The 20277-nt window shown below is 37.8% G+C and overlaps 1 protein-coding gene across 5 annotated transcripts in view; it reads left to right on the forward strand.

The window, feature by feature from the left end:
• The window catches only part of C17H2orf92 (chromosome 17 C2orf92 homolog), a 432030-nt gene that overhangs the window by 107454 nt on the left and 304299 nt on the right, over window positions 1-20277 (forward strand). For 3 of the 5 annotated variants that reach the window (XM_077133807.1, XM_077133808.1, XM_077133809.1), the window contains 2 exons: window positions 11917-12000; window positions 14419-14523. In XM_077133807.1, the coding sequence (XP_076989922.1) occupies window positions 11917-12000; window positions 14419-14523 (189 nt within the window). Of the gene's footprint in view, window positions 1-11916; window positions 12001-12717; window positions 12794-14418; window positions 14528-20277 lie in introns of those variants that run through there. The other 2 variants (XM_077133810.1, XM_077133811.1) reach the window with 2 other exon arrangements.

The following is a 20277-nucleotide window of genomic DNA, read 5'->3' on the forward strand; positions in this document are numbered from 1 at the left end:
TCAATTTTCCCTGAGGGTGAGACCCAGCAGGTTGAAAAACTTTCCTATGAAGTCTCTGGACTCTGTGTTTTTCCTGTCCTACCCAGTATGTGGCACTTGTCTGCTTGTGGGTCCCACCCAGCATGAGGTGATGCAGTGCCTTTAACTTCAGCAGACTCTCCCTGCTGGGGGCATGGTGGAGACGGAGGAGAGATTGTAGGCTGGCTTTAATTGCTTCACTTTTCCAGACCCTGGGATCTGAATTCCTTGAGGGAGGGAATCCACCTGAGCTGGGCCCCACCTCTCTCCTGGGGAAGGCACAGGCTCCAGACAAGCTATGAAACAAAGTTGTTTCTGCCTATGCCTGGGGCAGTTGCAACCTGAGAAGCCTTGCCACTGTATCCAAAGGCAGTCAAGCTATAGAAATACAGCCACAAAAAAGAGAGAGAAAAATCCTTCTCAGAGCTGAATACCCATTCCTCAGGTTTGCCAACCAAGAGCATAGGTTGATATGTTGCTTTGTGTACCTTCAGATCCTATGTGCCCCCTCCTTTCCTTCAGGGGCCAGACCCTTTCAAGTATTATGTGCTATCCAACCCCAAAAAATCTGTGTTTCTTTTTTTCTTTTTTCTTTTTCCATCAGCCTTGCCCCTTGGTGCTGGGGTAAAAATCAGCAACCTCTGCTTTGACTCGGGGTTCAGATGAGCTGGGGCCCTGTTTTTAGTAGTCAGAATTTGTGAATTAATTACACAGTTGGAGCTTGGTTGCACTCAGCCCCTGCTGCTCGTAAAGTCCCTTTCCTTTACCCTCTGGGAAGCAGCCTGTGGTGGAGGGGTGCCGTCTGCTGCAGCTTGGGAACTCACGGTTCTGGGGTCGGGCTTCCAGCCAGTCTAGCTGGTCCAGATTGGGGTATACTGTGTGTCTGGTCACTGACGTGGCCCCAGCAGTTGTTCTGTACTATTCCTGGCTATTTAGTAGCTGTTCTGGAGGACAAATTAAGTCCCACACCTTGCTAAGCTGCCATCTTGGCGCTCTCACTCCCTGTTTTCTTATAAGCATTTTCTAAAAGAGACAATACAATAATTCTTTCATTTCTGACTTATTCTGTCTCACCAAATGTCCCACAGGTTCGTTTATGACATTCATTTTTGTTGTCGTTTTAAGTAAAGTTATAAGCTCAAGAAATTTGACATTGACGTAAAGCTTACATTCCTATTTTTAATGTCCCAATAATGTCTACTTGAGCCTTTTCTCCTCCATTCTTAGATCCTATCCAGTATCGTGTATTACATTTAACTGTCATTTACTCTTTAGTGTATCTTCTTTTATTATAGAAATATATATACACAAAAATCTTTCCCATCCCAACCCTACCCAAGCACACCATTCGGTGGTTACCGCATCTGGTAACCTGTAATTTACTTTCTAGTCTGTATAAGTTTGTTTATTTTCTTTGTGCTTACCATGAGGCTTAAGTTTAACATCCTAATTAATTTCAATAGCACACAGAAACTATGTCCCTTTACCTTCTGCCACTCTACTCTTATGTAATTCTTGTCACAATTACATACTTATAAATTAAGAGTTCAAATCATCGACTTATCATTGCATTTTATGCATTTGCTGTAGGTAGTAAAAAATGTAGTTACAAATGAAAAAAATACAATAGTATTGGTATTTATATTTCCCATGTAGTTTTCTTTACTGGAGGTCTTTATTTCTTCATGTTGATTCAGTCAATTTTCTGGTGTCCTTTCCTTTTAATCATTAGCATTTCTTGTAGCAGTGATGAAATACCTCAGCTTTTGTTTATCTGGGAATGTCTTAATTCTTCCCTCATTTTTGAAAGACAGTTTTACCAGATATAGAATTCTTGGTTGGCAATTTTTTATGATCAGTACTTTACATATGTCTTCCCACTGCCTTCTTACTTCCATTGTTTCTGAAGGGAAATCAGCACTTACTCTTTTGCAAGCTTCCCTGATTGTGAACTGTTGCTTCTCTTTCATGGCTTCAGAATTTTCTATTTTTGATATTCAACAGTTTGTTTATAGCATGACCTGGTGTGAGTTTATTTGGGTATATCCTATTTGGAGTTCATTGAGCATCTTCAATGTGTATATTCATGTCTCTCATTAAATTTGGGAAGTTTTCAGCTATTATTTCTTCAAATATTCTTGTTGCCTCTTTCCCAATTTCTTTTTCTTCTGGGACTCTCACAATGCATACAGTGGTGCACATAATTGTATCTCACCAGTTTTTTCTTCATTCTTTCCTCTCTCTTCTCCTCAGACCAGATGAGTTAAATTGTCTTATCTTCAAGTTCACTGATTCTTTCTTCTTCCAACTCCAATATGCTTTTATATCCATCTAGGGAATTTTTAATTACTACCACTGTGGTCTTCATCTCTGTTTTGGTTCCTTTTCGTAATTTTCATCTTTCTATTGAGATAATCTTATGTTCATATATTATTTTCCTGAAATCCTTTATTTACTTGTCCTTGTTTTCCTTTAGTTATTTGAGCATATTTAAGTCCATTTAAAAAAAACTTTGTTATGTCCAAGTCTGATCCTACTCACTGTTGGTTTCTAATGATTTAATTTTTTCTTTTACCTGGGCCATGACTTCCTGTTTCATTGTATGTTTTGTAACCTTTTGTTGAAATCTCAATATTTTAATTAATTTTAATATGTTTTAGCTGGAATTTGCTAAGGCATCTGTTCCTTAAGCTTGTATCCACCTAGTGTTCTAACAGTGTTTCCCATGATTGCCAGGAGCTAACAAAAAACAGAGAGAGAGAGAGAGAGAGAGAGAGAGAGAGAGAGAGAGAGAGGGAGGGAGGGAGGGGGTGGAGGGGGAGGGAGGGGGAAGGAGGGGAGGGGGGAGGGGGAGGGGGGAGGAGAGGGGAGGGGAGGGGATAGATGAAAAAAATGGAAATCCCTTTCCTAGTCTTTGCAAACTGGTTCAAGTGTTCTTCTTCAGAACTCATTCATTCAATGAGTTTAGAAAGTAACTCGGAGCCACAGTATTGCTACCTCCCTGGTCCTTTATGCACATGAATGTTGTCTTTGGCATGGATGTGTAGCCCTAAAAATTCCTACATTTACAAGGACATGAGTGTTCTTTCTTCCCTAGGAAAGATTCCTAATGATCCCTGGCACTGCCCTGTTATGTCCTACAGCCAGCCATATGTTGCCCCAGGAAGCCAGCTGATTGCTTTCCTACAGGGTTCTGCAGAAGTACTCTGAGCCTCCTTTGATATGCAGGTCAAGTTCTGGTACCGTGAGTCCCTCAGGCCACCCCCAGATTGGGACCAACATATCTGTTCCCAGTAGGTGTGTAACTCTGATCCTGCTGGAACCAGGACCAGGGATCTGTTGTGGGAGTGTGGCTGGCTGCACACTGAGCCAGTGAGGGAATAGGAGCGAGGCAGCCAGGGCACCACAGGACATCACCACTTTAAAAAACTTTTTCTTGATTCAGTGCTCATCCTATTACTTTAGTCCTTTTAACTGTTTTCTGGAGCTAGTTCTTGCTGGTTTTAAGAGCTTCTTGCAGGACATATCAGATAAAGGTCTAGTATCCAGAATTTATAAAGAGATTGTTCAACTCAACAACAAAAAGACAGCCAATCCAATTACAAAATGGGAAAAAGACTTGAACAGACATCTCTCAGAAGAGGAAATACAAATGGCCAAAAGGCACATGAAGAGATGCTCAATGTCCCTGGCCATTAGAGAAATGCAAATCAAAACTACAATGAGATATCATCTCACACCCACCGGAATGGCCATTATCAACAAAACAGAAAATGACAAGTGCTGGAGAGGATGCAGAGAAAGAGGCACACTTATCCACTGTTGGTGGGAATGTCAAATGGTGCAACCACTGTGGAAGGCAGTTTGGCGGTTCCTCAAAAAGCTGAATATAGAATTGCCATATGACCCAGCAATACCATTGCTAGGTATCTATCAGAGGACTTAAGGGCAAAGACACGAACGGGCATTTGCACACTAATGTTTATAGCAGCATTATTTACAATTGCAAAGAGATGGAAACAGCCAAAATGTCCATCAACAGAAGAATGGCTAAACAAACTGTGGTATATACATACGATGGGATATTATGCAGCTCTAAGACAAAATAAACTTATGAAGCATGTAATAACATGGATGGACCTAGAGAACATTATGCTGAGTGAGACTAGCCAAAAACTAAAGGACAAATACTGTATGGTCTCACTGATATGAACCAACATTAGTGAATAAACTTGGAATATGTCATTGGTAACAGAGACCATCAGGAGATAGAAATAGGGTAAGATAATGGGTAATTGGAGCTGAAGGGATACAGACTGTGCAACAGGTCTGGATACAAAAGCTCAGAAATGAACAGCACAATACTACCTAATTGTAATGTAATTATGTTAAAACACTGAATGAAGCTGCATCTGAGGTATAGTTTTTTATTATTTTTATTTTTTCTATTATCATTTTATTTCTTTTTCTAAATCGATGCAAATGTACTAAGAAATGATGAATATGCAACTATGTGATGATATTAAGAATTACTGATTGTATATGTAGAATGGAATGATTTCTAAATGTTTTGTTAGTTAATTTTTTTAAATTAATACACACACACACACACAGAAAAATAAATAATAGGGGGAACAAATGTTAAAATAAATTTAGTTTGAAATCCTAGTGATCAATGAAAGTGAGGGGTAAGGGGTATGGTATGTATAATCTTTCTTTTTCTGTTGCTCTTTTATTTCTTTTTTCTGTTGTCTTTTTATTTCTTTTTCTGAATTGGTGCAAATGTTCTAACAAATGAGGAATATTCAACTATGTGATGATATTGAGAATTAGTGAATATATATGTAGAATGGAATTATGTGTTAATGTTTTTGTTTGTTCTGAATTGTTTTAATTAAGAAATAAATTTTTAAAAATTAAAAAAAAGAGCTTCTTGCAGGAGGAATGGAGTCCCGAAGCTCTCACTTTGCCATATTTATTAACACTTTGCCATTGTTGGAGATTTGTTGATTTCATAATCATGTTGAAAAGGAGTTGCAAACTTTTCTCCAACTGATAATGTAGGGACCAGGCTTTTAGTGTCTTGTTCCACCATCCTCTAGGACTTCATCATCTTCTTCATTGTTAATTCCAGTCAGGAGGAGACTGTTCTACAGTTCTTTGCAGTTGCAGTCATTCAGTTCCCCAAGCTGACATAAGCTCTGCCATCTTTATCGTGTAGCTTTGGTTTTGAGGCTAAGAGAAGTCCAAAGTTGAGGGATCAGCAAGATGATACTTTCTCCCCTAAGAATGTGGTATTCTGGGTCCAGCTGCTGGCAATCCTTGGTTATTGGCTTTTCTGTCATATCTGCATTATGTTCTTTTTTGTGTATGCACATTAAAATCAAGGTTGTGGTTTAAAGATCTCTCACCTTTATTACAACAGAATAGTTTTTGTTCAGTGAGTTTTCTGATGCCAAATTAGTTGAGGCATCCTGCTGAAAGCTCTCTTACATTCATAACTCATGGGGTCTCTTTCCAGTATGAATTCTCTAATGTTTAAGAAGCTGGGAGGACCGATTGAAAGATTTCCAGATCAATTACATTCATACAGTTTCTCTACATATATGAACTGATGATTATTGTTGAAAATGAACTTACTTTTCAAAATGTTATCCTGTAAGTCATATTTATGGGAATGTTTTCTACTGTGCATTATCTGGAGTATAAAAAAGCTGTAATACAGATTAACATGGTCCTAATATTAATCATTTTCACCACTCTGTTCCTGGGGGTACACTTTAGGCGGGAGTTTAATGCTTGGTTTAAATCCCTTTGTTGGATTTCCTTGTGGTTTCTCATCTGTACCTTTTTTTTTTTCTTAAATGGGCATGCACCGAGAATCAAACCTGGGTCTCCAGATGGCAGGCGAGAATTCTGCCGCTGAGCCACAATTACACCTCCCAGTACCATGTTGTTTTGACCACTGTGGCTTTATAGTAAGCTTTACAGTCAGGAAGTGATAGTCATCCCACTTCACTCTTCTTTTTTAGGGTATCTTTAGCTATTCAGGGTCTCTTTCCCTTCCAAATTTGATAACCGGCTTTTCTGAGTTTTCATAGTAGATTGTTGGGATTTTGATTGGCATATGCATTCAATCTAAAATCAGTTGGGATAGAACTGATGTCTTAATGATATTCAACCTTCCTGTCCATGAGCATGGAATGTCTTTCCATCTATTTAGGTCATTTAAAATTTATTTTAGCATTTTTTGGTGATTTTTTTTGTTTACAAGTCCTTGACATCCCTGGTTAGGCTTATTCCTAGATACCTGATTCTTTTCCTTGCTATTTTGAAAGGATTTTTTCCCTTAATTGTCTTGCTTGTATAGATCACTGCTTGTATATAGAAACATTACTGATTTTTGTACATTAATGTTGTATCCCATCACTTTGTTGAATTTTTTTTTTAGCTCAAATAGCTTTGTTGTAGATTTCTCAGGGTTTTCTAAATTAGGATCATGTCACCTGCAAATAATGAAAGTTTTACTTCTTCCTTTTTCTTTCGATGCCTTTTATTTCTTCCTCCTGTCTAATCACTTCAGCTAGAACTTCTAGTACAATGTTGAATAGTGGTGAGAATGGACATCCTTCTCTTATTTCCAGTCTTAGGGGGAATGCTTTCAGTTTCACATCAAGTTTGATACTGGCTATAAGTTTTTCATATATGCCCTTCATGACATTGAGAATGTTTTCTTTAGTTTTTACCTGTTGAAGTGTTTTTATCAGGAAAGGATGCTGGATTTTGTCAAATGCCTTTTCTGTATTAATTGATACAATCAGGTGATTTTTCCCTTTTGATTTGTTAATGTGCTATATTACATTGATTAATTTTCTTGTGTTGAAGCACCCTTGCATTCCTGGTATAAACCCCACTTGGACATGATGTGTAATTCTTTTAATGTGACATTGGATTCATTTGCTAGTATTTTGTTAAGAATTTTTGCATCTATTTTCATCAGGGAGATGGGTCTGTAGTTTTCCTTTCTTGAGGCATTTTTATCCAGTTTTGGTATTAGAGTGATGTTAGCATCATAAAATAAGTTAGCTAGCATTCCTTTTTCCTCAAATTTTTGGAAGAGTTTGAATAGGATTGGTGTTAGTTCTTTTTGGAATGTTTCATAAAATTCCCCTTGAAGCCATCTGGTCCTGGGCTTTGCCTTGTGGGAAGATTTTTGATGACTGATTGAATCTCTTTACTTATAATTGGTTTGTTGAGATCTTCTATTTCTTCTCAAGTCAATATAGGTAGTTCATGTGTTTCTAGGTGTTTGTCCATTTCATCTAAATTGTCTAGTTTGTTGGCATATAGTTGATCATAATATTCTTTTATGATTTTTAAAAATTTCTTTATGATCTGTGGTAATGACCCCCCTCTCTTTTCTGATTTTGTTTATTTGCATCCTCCCTCTTTGTTAATTTTTTGTTGTTGTTAGTCCAGCTAGGCTAGGGGGTCTATCAATTTTACTGATTTTTCTCAAAAGAACCAACTTTTGGTTTTGTTGATTCTATGTTTTATTGTTCTCCAGTTTTTTTATTTCTGCTTTAATCTTTGTTATTTCTCTCATTTTATTTGCTTTGGGGTGTTAGTTTGCTGTTCATTCTCTAAATTCTCCGGGTGAGTAGTTAAGGCCTCAAGTTTTGCTCATTCTTGTTTTTTAATATAGGCATTTAGGGCAATAAATTTCCCTCTCAGAACTGCCTTTGCTGCATACCATAAGTTTTGATATGTTGTATTCTCACTATCATTCATCTCCAGATATTTACTGATTTGCAATTTCTTCCTTGATCTACTGTTTATTTAAGAGTGTGTTGTTTAATTTCCATATATTTGTGAAAGCTCTAGTTCTTTGGCAATTATTAATTTACAGCTTCATTCTGTTGTGGTCAGAGAAAGTGCTTTGGATAATTTCAATCTCATTAAATGTATAAAGACTCAGTTTGTGTCCAAGTATATACTCTATCCTGGAGAACATTCCACGTGTGCTAGATAAGAATATATATCCTAGTGTTTTGGGTGTATTGATCTATATATGTCTATTAGGTCTAATTCATTTATTATCCCATTGTTTAGGTTCTCTATTTCCTTGTGGATCCTCTGTCTGTTTGTTCTATCTACGATGGAGAGTGTTGTATTGAAGTCTCCTACTATTACTGTTAGAACCTCTATAGCTCCCTTTAGTTTTGCCAATGTTTGCCTCATGTACTTTGGAGCTCCTTGATTGAAAGCATAAACATTTTTGATTGTTATTTCCGCTTGGTGAATTGTCCCTTTTATAAATATGTAGTGTCCTTCTTTGTCTCTTATGGAGCTTTAGATTTGAAATCTATTTTATCTGATATTAGTATAGCTACTCCTGCTTTCTTTTGCTTACTGCTTGCATTTGTCTTTTTCCATCCTTTCACTTTCAATTTAATTGCATCCTTGAGTTTAAGATGTGTCACTTGTAAACAGCATACAGATGGATTATATATATTTAATCCATTTTGAAAGTCTGTAGCTTTCTATTTTGAATTTAGTCTGTAACATTCAAAGTAATTACTGTAAAAGCAGTTCTTGAATCTACCGTATTATCCTTTAGTTTTTATCTGTCAGATCTATATATTCTTTTCCTTCTCTCTCTTTTTATCCTTTAAATCACCTTTACTGGTATTCTTCAATTCTATGCCTTCTTCCAGACCTCCTTCTCCTGTCTTTTTTTTTTCCAGCTGATAGGACTCCCTTTAGTATTTCTTGTAGTGCAGTCTCTTGTTTACCAGTTCTGTCAGTCTTTTTTAAAACAATATATTCTTAACTAATGGGTCAAAGAAGAAGTCACAAAGAAATTAGGAAATATATTGAGGTGAATGAAATGAAAATACAATGTACCAAAACTTATGGGATGCAGCAAAGGCAAGGCTGAGAAGGAAATTTATAACTCTAAATGTTTACATTAAAAAAAGAAGAAAGATCTCAAATTGGAAAGAAGCAGAACCTTCACTGTTTGAGGATGACATGATCCTACATACAGAAAATCCTGAAAAATCTCCAGTGAACTTACTGTAACTAATAAATTAAACAGAGTGGTGGGGTACAAGATCAACACAAAAATCAGTAGTGTGTTTGGAAGATTAAATATTGTAAAGTCTTCAACTCTACTCAAAGCAATGTACAGATTCAGTGAAATTCCAATAATAATTCCAATAGCCTTCTTTGCAAAAAATAAGAAAGCCAATCAAATTTATATAGAAGTGGGCAATGGTGGCTCAGTGGCAGAATTCTTGCCTGCCATGCCAGAGACCTGGGTTTGATTCCTGGAGCCTACCCATGGAAAGAAAAAAATATATATGTGTAAAATGCCCAGATAGCTAAAGCCATCTTGAAAAAGAAAAACGAAAGTTGGAGGACTCATACTTGACAAGTTATTTTAATCCTTCTTACAAAGAAACTATCATCATAATGGCATAGTTTTGGCACAAGGACAGACATAAAGACCAACAGAATCAAATTGAAAGTGAAGACATAAAACTGTCACATATAAGGCCAACTGATTTTTGACAAGCATGCCAAGTCCACTCAATGGATAAAGAATAATCTCATCAACAGATGGTAGTGGGAAACTGTATATTCTTATGAAAAAGAATGAAGTTGGATTCCTAACTCACAGCATATACAGATATTAACTCAAAATGTATCAAAGACCTAAATATTAGAACGAAAATTGTAAAACTCCTAGAAGAAAACATTGGGAAGCATCTTCAGGACCTTTTGTTAGGCAATGATTTCTTAGTGTTGTGTTAGGCAATGGTTTCTTTTTAGCTTTTTTTTCTTTTTTTTCACATGGGCAGGTACCAGGAATCGAACCCAGGTCTCTGTCACAGCAGGTTAGAACTCTGCCACTGAGCCCACTGTGGCCTGCCCAAGGCAATGGTTTCTTAACTAAATTAAAAAACAGACAAAACAACAAGTGTTGGAGAAGATATGGAGAAGTGGGAACTTTTGTTCATTTTTGGCAGGAATGTAAATTGGTGGATTTTTGTGACCGGACAATCCATTTCCAGTATATACACAAAAGAATTGAAACGTGGATTCGAACAGTTATTTTCACACTAACATTCATAGCAACATTATTTAATTGCTGAAGGATGGAAGCAATCCAAGTGTCCATCAACTGATGAATGAATGAATAAACAAATGTGGTATATCCATACAATGGAATATTATTCATCTGTAACAAGGGGTGAAGTTCTGATACATGCTACAACGTGGATGAACCTTGAAGATAACATTTTGAGTAATATGTCGGATACAAAAGGATAACTATTGTATGATATCATTTCCATAAAATTATTCAAGTATGTAAAATCACAGAATCAGACACTAGAATGCAGGATAACAGTTTCTCGGGTAGGGTTGGGGAATGGGAAATTAATGGGTAGTTGGCACAGAAGTGTTTTGGTAATAATAGTTACACTATCATTAATATCATTAGATCACTCACTAATGATCATTGTGATATTCACATGCAAATGTATGAAAGTAGACCGCTACCTCACACTGTATACAAAATTACCTCAAAATGGATTAAAAACCTAAATAGAGAACTAATAATATAAGTTCTAGAAGAAGATATAGGAACATATCTTCAGGACCTTGTATTAGGAATGGATTATTGGACTTTACGTGAGAAATATGAGCTACAGAAGAAAACAATAAATGAACTTCACCAAAATTAAAACTTTTGTGCATTAAAGGGCATTATCAAGAGAGTGAAAAGACAGCACACAGAGTAAATATTTGGAAACCATCTATCTGTTTAGGTTTAATATGTAGAATATATAAAGAATCCCGATAAACAACAACAAAATAACACTTAAAAAGTGGCCAAAGGACTTAAATGGACAGTTGTCCAAAGAAGATATGTAAATGATCATTAGGTACATGAAAAAATGCTCAATGTTATTTGACATTAGTGAAATGCTAATCAAAACCATAATGAGATATCATTTCATACCCACTAGGATGGGCAAATGGCTACAATTTAAAAAATGGAGAGTAAGTGCTGGCAGATTGTGGATAAAAGGAACTGTTGTACATTGTTCGTGGGAATGTAACATGTTGAGCTGCTGTGGAGAACAGTTGGGCAGTTCCTTAGGTATATGTGTATGATGGAATATGATTCAGCAGTAAAAAAGAATGATGTGGGTACATACTACAACATGAATGAACCTTGAAGACATCATGTTGAGTGAAATAAGATGGATACAAAGGACACATATTCTGTGATCACACTTCTTTGAAATAATGGAATATGCAAATTCATAGTCAGAAATGAAAATACGGTTACCCAGTGCCAGGGTGTGGATGGGGAATGGGGAGTTAATACTTAAATGGTATGGAGTTTCTCTTTGGGGCAATTGAACAGTTTTGTTAATGGGTGATGTTGATGGTAGTAGGGTAATATTGTGCATGTAATTTACACCACTGTATTATATACTTGAAAGTGGTTACAATGGAAAATTATATGTTGTATACAAGTTACAAGAATAAAAACGTTTAAAAAGCAATGAGTGAAACTTAATGATGTAAACTAGGGAGTATAGTTAATAATATAAATATATTGTTTTATCAATTGTAATTAAGATACCACACTAATGTAAAATGTTAATAATAGGGAAAACCATGTGTGCGAGAAGGATGGCATATGTATCTATATTTTCTGCATGATGTTTCTGTAAACCTACCACTCCTCAAATAAAAAAATATATATATAATAAGGAGGCTTGTTATGTTAAAGAGACAAAAAAAGTAGTGTTGATTCAAAAGGGAATCTGCAGATCTTATAAAGATTGACCACAGATAAGGATTATTTTCCCATAGGTAATCCTCAGCCAGAGATCTTGAAAAATACTGAATTTCCATCAAGTTCAATTGAACCACTGGGATATATGGCTAAAGTATTTGGTAAGTGGCTTCCTCATGTCAAACGCATATGTTTTTGAAAATAATTACAAACTTAATCAAGGTTGTCTCCAAGATAATCAGTTCCTAGTGCTTTGAAGGAAAGGCAAGTGTTTTGTCTTGAATATAGAATCAATACCACTAGTGTCCAATTCTTAATAAATAAAGTCATAGAATATAGTTCTTGGGAAGGACCCTGTGCCAGTTTGAATCTGTTGTATACTCTAGAAAAGCCAAGTTCTTTTATCCTCTCAGTATTGCTGGGTAGGATCTTTTTTATTGTTTCCATGGAGATGTGACCCACCCAAGTGTGGGTGGTAACTTTTAATAGATAGTTTTCATGGAGATGTGGGGTTGCTTACTGGAGCTCTTTAAGAGGGAACCATTTTGGAAAAAACTCAGAGCCAACAGAGCCCACACAGCCTTTGGAGATGAAGAAAGAAAAACCCCGGGGTGGGGGGAGAGCTTCATGAAACAAGAAGCTGGAAGAGAAAGCTAGCAGATTTCCCCATGTGCCGACCCAGCTGAGAGAGAAAGCCTAAACATTATCAGCCCCTTTCTTTGGAGTTAAATATCTTTCTCTGGGTGCCTTAATTTGGACATTTTCACAGCCTTGGAATTGTAAACTTGCACCTTAATAAATTCCCTTTTTAAAGCCATTTTGTTTCTGGTATATTGCATTCTGGCTACTTACAAACTAAAACAGACCTTGCCCCTCAGATATGGTCCATCCCCAGCAGCATGAGCATCGCCTGGGGGCTCATTAACCTACACAGTGTCAGGACCCCTCAACAAGGTGAGTCATGTCTGCTTCACCAAGGTACCCAGGAGATTTCTGTGCATGTTAAAAGGGCCAGGCTCTGAGGCTCAGACAGACTTCTCCTGTTGTCACAGCCCTAAAGAAGCAAGAGATGTCCCTGGGGATGTTGTCACATACGGGCTCCCAGGTCCTATTGTCATGATCTGTTTCTCTGGTCTGTGGTGGGGCCTTTGCATGAGGTTCTAAAGCCCCCAGCTGAATCCATGGTTGGCATTCACTGATCTAGTCCAAGTCCACTTCACATTTGAGAAGATCTAAAGCCCAGGGAAGTCCTCATTAGCAAAATGCTGAACCTGAAAGGAAAGAACCTGATCCACAGTTGTGTGCTAAAGGAAGCTGTCCAAATTCCAATGAAATCTCTTCCATGGTGACTTGATGTGCAGTCAGGAGTAGAAACTGAGGCTCACCATTGGTCTAGAAAAAGCTGCAAGGAAGTGTGAGCCCTGATGCTTCTCTTTGGGTCAGGAGTTGTATGGGAGATGTTATAATAGAGCAATACCTGCTATTTCCTGCTTGAAAAAGGGATGTGATATGAAGCTGCCTCCTATCAGGAATTTTAAGTTTTCTTCTTTTCTGTATGTGCTGTAAAAAGCACTTTAGTAACTCTCCTTTGACTGACTAATGGACAGACTGATAGATGACCATGATTGAATGAATTGATTCAGAAGCTCTTCAAGCCTCACCCCCGTGTTTTCAGGGATAGATATCTAGGAATCATAGAACTTGTTCTTGTTCTTGCAAGTGACCTCAATATCTCTGAAACCCTACCACACAGGTGGATGTTGGTGTACCTACAGATGTGTATTTGGTTCAGGTTTGAGACAATCCCATCATCCGAGGACCTGCTAACCTGCAGAGGCCATTCCAGAGTTAGTCTTGCCTGTTAGGTCACCACTACAGTGCTGGGTTCTATTTTTACAACATTTTTAGGGATGAGTGTAGGTCAGCACATTAATCAGGTTAGGGATGGATGTGTGCTCATTCTTTTGCTGGTAAATTTGATGGTTAATTTTTTTTGGAATAATATGTTCCTAAAGTAAGCACCTGTTCCGTTGAGTAGGCAAACCACTATAATTAAAATAGCCTTTGAAAAAGGTTTCAGAACAAATGTACAATCAATGAAATTTGTGATGACAAATTTCTTTGCCATTGTAAAGTATACCTAAGAGTAGAAGTAAAACTACTTTCACTCAGAGATAGGTAGAAATCATTTGTTATGCTTTATTTTTTATGCCCCAAATTCTATCCTATTTGTATGGAACAGATTGAGGGAAATCTCAGAGATGTGATCAGAATGATATAGGAACAGGTAGGAAAATTAGGAACTCAAATCCCATGAATTTGAGGCAAAATTTCTAACCATATATTGTTATTAGTCAGTGTTTACAGCCCATGATATCTAGCTCAACCAACTTTTTCAGCAAGATTTTAATAGGCAGATTTTTCCTCCCCAAGAGAAGATGTTTTAGAAAGAAATGTCATATGTCCATTAATTTGTATTATTTATACACTGTATCCATAGAGTATTCTAGGTGTGTACAGGGAAAAGGATCTCAATCCTCAAGGCTGGTACTAATATGGTTGTGTTTACTTTATTGGAGATGTAGTTCCACAGCAAGTGTTCTCCAAAGTTCTCTATGATCCAACAATTGATGAAACAAAAAGTTCAGCAGCCATATCAACTACAGAGACCATCATAAAACCAAGCAAGTATATATATTTTAAATCTTAAGTGTTCATATTCTAAAGTCCTATTTATTGTGTTAAATATATTCCTCCATCACGTTAGCAATCTAACCTTCTGAGGTGAATACAAATTGAGATGTAAAAGAAAGAAATATCCATAATTCTCCATATAACCTTCCATTGACCATGCAAGTCTAAGGTCTGAAGTGTAAATATTCCTATATGTGGGAGTGTGATTTCTGTAATGCTTGTATCAGGCACATTCTCATGCACTGAATGCTGTGCAGAGGACTAGGATCAACTTTGCAAGTAGGTTTCACAATTCCTGATAACAACAAGCTCTGCCTAAGTGATAAGTTTCCACTCAACAGCACTTGCTAGTCCAATGTGCATGTGTGCCCCAGTTACTGGAGGACTCAGGAAAACCCAGCCTCCCCATGTCCCTCCCTCTCACCTTGTCCTGTGGGTATCAGCCTCTGTAAATATCTGCAAGGATGCGCAGAGTGAGCTCTTTGCACTGGTGCTCAAAGGCTAAAGTAGAGGTAAAGAAGCTGGCCACCTCTGCATAATAAAGCAAGTGAGTCCCAAATGCACAAAATAACAAGTAAACACTTTTTAAAGTGGCTGATATATATGTTAGGAAAACATGGGTAAAGAAAAATTAGTTATCATGATAAGGTAGGTATTTGCTCCATGTTAAAATTATAAGATTATCAAGAAATTTTAAAACTAACTACTATTGTAAAGCATTTTATAAATTACATTATTAAGATTTTATCCTGAAGGATTTTTAATTGCACAGATGGCAGAGCAGGAAGTTTTACAGATTGATCGGTCTACCAGGTGAATGAATGATCTGAAAAGAGATTGGAATTAACTAGGCAGTAACCCTGGAAACAGACTTCACTTAGAAAAACCACAGGCATGTGGCCAATGGGGAGACTGCTGAGCTTTCAGTGTTTGTAAGTGAAGCTGTGCTAACCAGTGTCTAGTTCCCATTCTTGACCACACGGAAGTATGTGTGGAAATGATGGCAGCTGTGGAAACACAGTCCATATTCCAAGAGCAGTTGGCCAGGACCAAGGCAGGTAGAGAAAATCTCATTCTCCAAAGGGTGGAGTGAAGAGTGAAGGTTGGTCTGGGGGTTCCCTTAGGGAATACATCCTTCTTATGTGGCTTAATATTCAATGGCTCTGGTTGGTCCTCAAAGCAACAGCAGCATCTGGCTTCCTATCACCTTCTACTAGGATGTGAAGAGCAAGTATTCCTTTTTGGGTGTGCATGTTTCTTGGTCTGGCAGATATTGAATGACCACCATGGATGCTAGCTTTGGTTTTTGGTTCTCTTGGCAGCAGCATCATCCAGCTTCCCACCAGCATCTTCTGAGAAATTTGGAAAGGCAGTACACCTTTATTTTTTTGGTGTGTTACGTTTATATGTTACTAGTTTCTTATTTTCGATTTCTCTGCCTTTTTCATTTTTGTCTCTTTCTTATTATGATAGATTGAGAGTTGGATAAATACATTTCCAGAATAAACTAGATATAATAATCAATATAGCATCCTGTTCTCAACAAAAAATTACCAAGTACACATAGTGATATGGCATTATGGCCTATACACAGGAAAAATTAATTTGACAGAACTTTCCTGGAAAAGCCTAGTCACCTGAATTACTAATTGTGGTAGTTAGATTCAGGTGTCAACTTGGCCAAGTGAAGGTGCCTAGTTCTATATCTGTGGACCTGAACCAATGGCATGTGAATCTCATCTGTTGCTGATTATATCTGCAGTTGGCTAGGAGGTGTGCCTGCTGCAATGAATGATGTTTGATTTAATTGGCTGCTGCTTAAATGATAGAGCTCAATGTAGCACAGCCCAAGCAGCTCAGCAAACCTCATCTCAACACTCACAGCTCAGCCCAGGCCTTTGGAGATAATCACCCTGGGGAAAGTTGTTGGAACCCATGGGTCTGGAGAGAAGGCTAGCAGAGATTGCCCTGTGCCTTCCCATGTAAGAAAGAACCTCAGTTGAAAGTTAGCTGCCTTTCCTCTGAAGAACTATACATTAACTAAATAAATCCCCTTTTATTGAAAGCCAATTCATTTCTTGTGTGTTGCATTCCGGCAGCTAGCAAACTAGAACAGATTTGGTACCAGAGAAGTGGGGTGCTGCTGCAGTTTGCAAACATCAGACATGTTGGATCAGTTTTTTGGATGGATAAGGGGAAAATTTTGGAGGAACTGTGAAGAAAATGATGGAGAAGTCCTGGAGTGCCTGAAGAGACTGTTGGTGTAAATGAAACTGCTGTCAATCTTGACAAATGGGGACACAAAAGGGATAAATTGGAGTTTGCATATTGAGAACCGTGGAAGCTTGTGTCTGAAGCCAGGAAACCTTGGCCAGGAGACTGGACCCATCCATATACATGGAGAAGATGAGTCTCCCACCTCATTGCAGTGGAAGGGTTGTGCCGCCTCAGGCCTTGGAAAAGGTACAGCATGCTCCTTGGGGACTGGGGAGAGCCTGGGTGCCACCACATGGAAGGATTGAATATGTGCCCCAGAAATGGCAGAGAGCTTAGGTGTGGCCCCAATGCCTGGAGAGGGTGGAGCCTAGAAAAATGTGGTCTCCTCAATGTCCCCTAAGGTTGATTTGGAAAGAGGTGGGCCACTGCATAGGCCCTTGGAAAGGGCAGGACTGCCACTTTCTAAAGCTGAAGGATAAATGACTTTCAGACTTTGAAATCCAATGGTGTTTGCCCTGCAGGTTTTCAGAGGTGTTTGGGTCTTGTGACTCTTGTGTTCCTTTCCATTTCTCCCTATGGAAATTGATGGAGAAGCCATAAAATATTGCCAGGATGGCTGCCGTGGCTGATGCAAGCAACACAAAATGGCCTAGCCCGCCACCAGCTTTCTTCCTGGAACTGGCGGTGGTTCGCACCAAAAGCGCTAACCTTAAATCTGCCCTCCGCCCTAGCAACAACGGTGACCAATCCCAGAAATCTGCCCTCCACCCTAGCAACAACAGTGACCAATCCCAGCCCGACACGTGTCCCTGCGTGCTCCCAGCCTATATAAGCCTGCGCACTTCCTCAATAAAGCAGACGCCTTCCACTCTCCCCTGAGGGTTGTCTCCTGACTCGTGTGCTGTGTGTCTGTGTGACTGATTCAGTACGGCCGCTTACCCCCAGCCATCAGCTAACCAACAGAAATGAAGACCTGTATCCTGAGAATGTCCTCCTTTGCATATTGGCACCAGATAACTTTCTTTGAGATTCATAGGCCCACAGCTAGATAAGAAGTTTTTACACTTTAATATTATTTAAGGTGATGCATGTAGTTGCCAAGTTGACAAGGAGTGGACATGTGATAGTTAGATTCAGGTGTCAACTTTGCCAGGTGAAGGTGCCTAGTTCTATTTCTGTGGAGATGAGCTAATGGCATGTGAATCTCATCTGTTGCTGATTACATCTGAAGTTGGCTATGAGGTGTGCCTGCTGCAGTGAATGATGTTTGATTTAATTGTCTGGAAGCTTAAATGAGAGAGCTCAATGTAGCACAGCCCAAGCATCTCAGTATACCTCATCTCAACACTCGCAGCTCAGCCCTGGCCTTTGGAGATAATCACCCTGGGGAAAGTTGTTGGAACTCAGAGGCCTGGAGAGAAGGCCAGCAGAGATCACCCTGTGCCTTCCCACGTAAGAAAGAACCTCAATTGAAAGTTAGCTACCTTTCTCTGAAGAACTATATGTTAATTAAACAAATCCCCATTTTATTGAAAGCCAGTCCATCTCTGGTGTGTTGGATTCTGGCAGCTAACAAACTAGAACACTAATTATGTATCTTAGATAAACTCTTTTAAATAGGATCAATAGACTAAAGGAAAACATGGACAAAGAATGAAAGGCAGTCAAGAAAACAAGAGTTGACTGAAATTGAGAAATTCAATGAGATTGAAAATATAAAGAGGAACCAAATTGAAATTGTGGAGTTGAAAGGGCAATAATTGAGTTTAGTGGGAACAGTGTTTCTGAATGGGTGAAAAGTTTTGATAATAGTTGGTGGTGATGGTAGCACAGCATTGTGAATAATAAAAGTCTGAATTATATACCTGAATGTGGTTAAAAGAAGAAATGTATGTTGTATTTATTCTGTAATAATAAATATTGTAAAAATACAATAACTGAAATAAGAATTCAACAGAAGGTGTTCAGCAGTGGATTAGAGCAAGAAAAAGAAAGGATCAGAGAATTTAAAGATAAGATATTTGAAATTATCCAGAGGAGCAGAAAGAAAACCTAATAAAAAACAATGAACAGAATTTGAGAAATCTGTGGGGCACCATCAGGTATACCAACACATGTCATAGATGTCCCAGAAGGACTACAGAGAGAGAGAAAGGGACAGAAGAAATAGTTGAAGAACTAATGCTCCCAAACTCCCCAAATCTGACAAAAGATATGAATATCCAAATCCAAGAAGCTCAAGAAACTCTTAAGATGGATAAACTGGAAGAGATCCCCCATTGAGACACATTATAGTTAAATTGTCAAAATCCAATAACAAAGATAGTTGAATACAATGAGAGAAATGATGCATTATTGTACATAAGCATCCCTAATAAGAACAATTTCTGATTTCTCATTAGAAATTATAGAGGCCAGAAGGGAGTGGGAGACATATGTAAAGTGCTGAAAGAAAAAAAAAAATCACTAATCAAGAATAGCATGTCTAGCAAAACTGTCCTTGAAATGTGTGGGAGAAATTAAGACATTTCTGGATAAAGAAAAACTGAAGATCATTACCCCTAAAACTACTTTACAAGACATGCTAAGGGAGTCTTTCATGTTGACAGTAAAGAAAAATAGACACTAACTTGAAGATGGTCAAAGAATTAAAGGCTTCCCATATAGATAATTATATGGATAAATATATAGATGTCAATATAATTGCACTTTTGTTTATAATGCCATCTTTTACTTCTTATGTGGCTTAATATTCAAATGTATAACAAAATTCAGAAACTTGTTATTGAGCACAAAATGTATAAAGATTTAGGGTACAAAATACATAAAGATGTAATTTGTGAAAAGAAAAATATAAGGCAAGGATAGGGGATATAGGACCAGAGACCATGCAAACAATTGAAGTTAAGATGATATAATACAAATTGAATTTTAATGCATTTAGGATGTTAAATGTAATCTCTATAGTAACACCCCCAATACAAAAAAAATCTAAGAAAGCCACACAAAAGTAGATGAGAGGTGATTTTAAAAGCTCATTATAAAAGATCATAAAAAAAAATGGAAGGCAGTAATGGAGGAAAGAATGAAATAAAAATTTGGTAATAAACAATTACCAAAATGCAGAAGAATGTCTTGCATTATCAGTAATTTTCTTATGTGTTGTGCTGGTTTGAAAGGATGTATGTCCTGTAGAAAAACCATATTTTAATCTAAATCCCATTTTGTAAAGGCAGAATAATCCCTATTTAGTACTGTATGTTTGGATCTGTAATTAGCTCATCTACCTGGAGATGTAACCCAATCAAGAGTGGTTATTAAGCTGGATTAGATTATGACATGCCTCTACCCATTTGGTTGGGTCTTGAGAAGTTTCTGGAGTCCTATAAAAGAGGAAACATTTTGGAGGATGAAGGAGATTCAGAGAGAGCAGAACAAAACGATATAGCCACGAGACGTAGAGTCTGCCAGCCAGTGACCTTTGGAGATGAAGAAGGAAAATGCTTCCCAGGGAGCTTCATGAAACA

The sequence above is a fragment of the Tamandua tetradactyla genome, chromosome 17, assembly GCF_023851605.1.
Source record: "Tamandua tetradactyla isolate mTamTet1 chromosome 17, mTamTet1.pri, whole genome shotgun sequence".
Taxonomy (NCBI): Eukaryota; Metazoa; Chordata; class Mammalia; order Pilosa; family Myrmecophagidae; genus Tamandua; species Tamandua tetradactyla.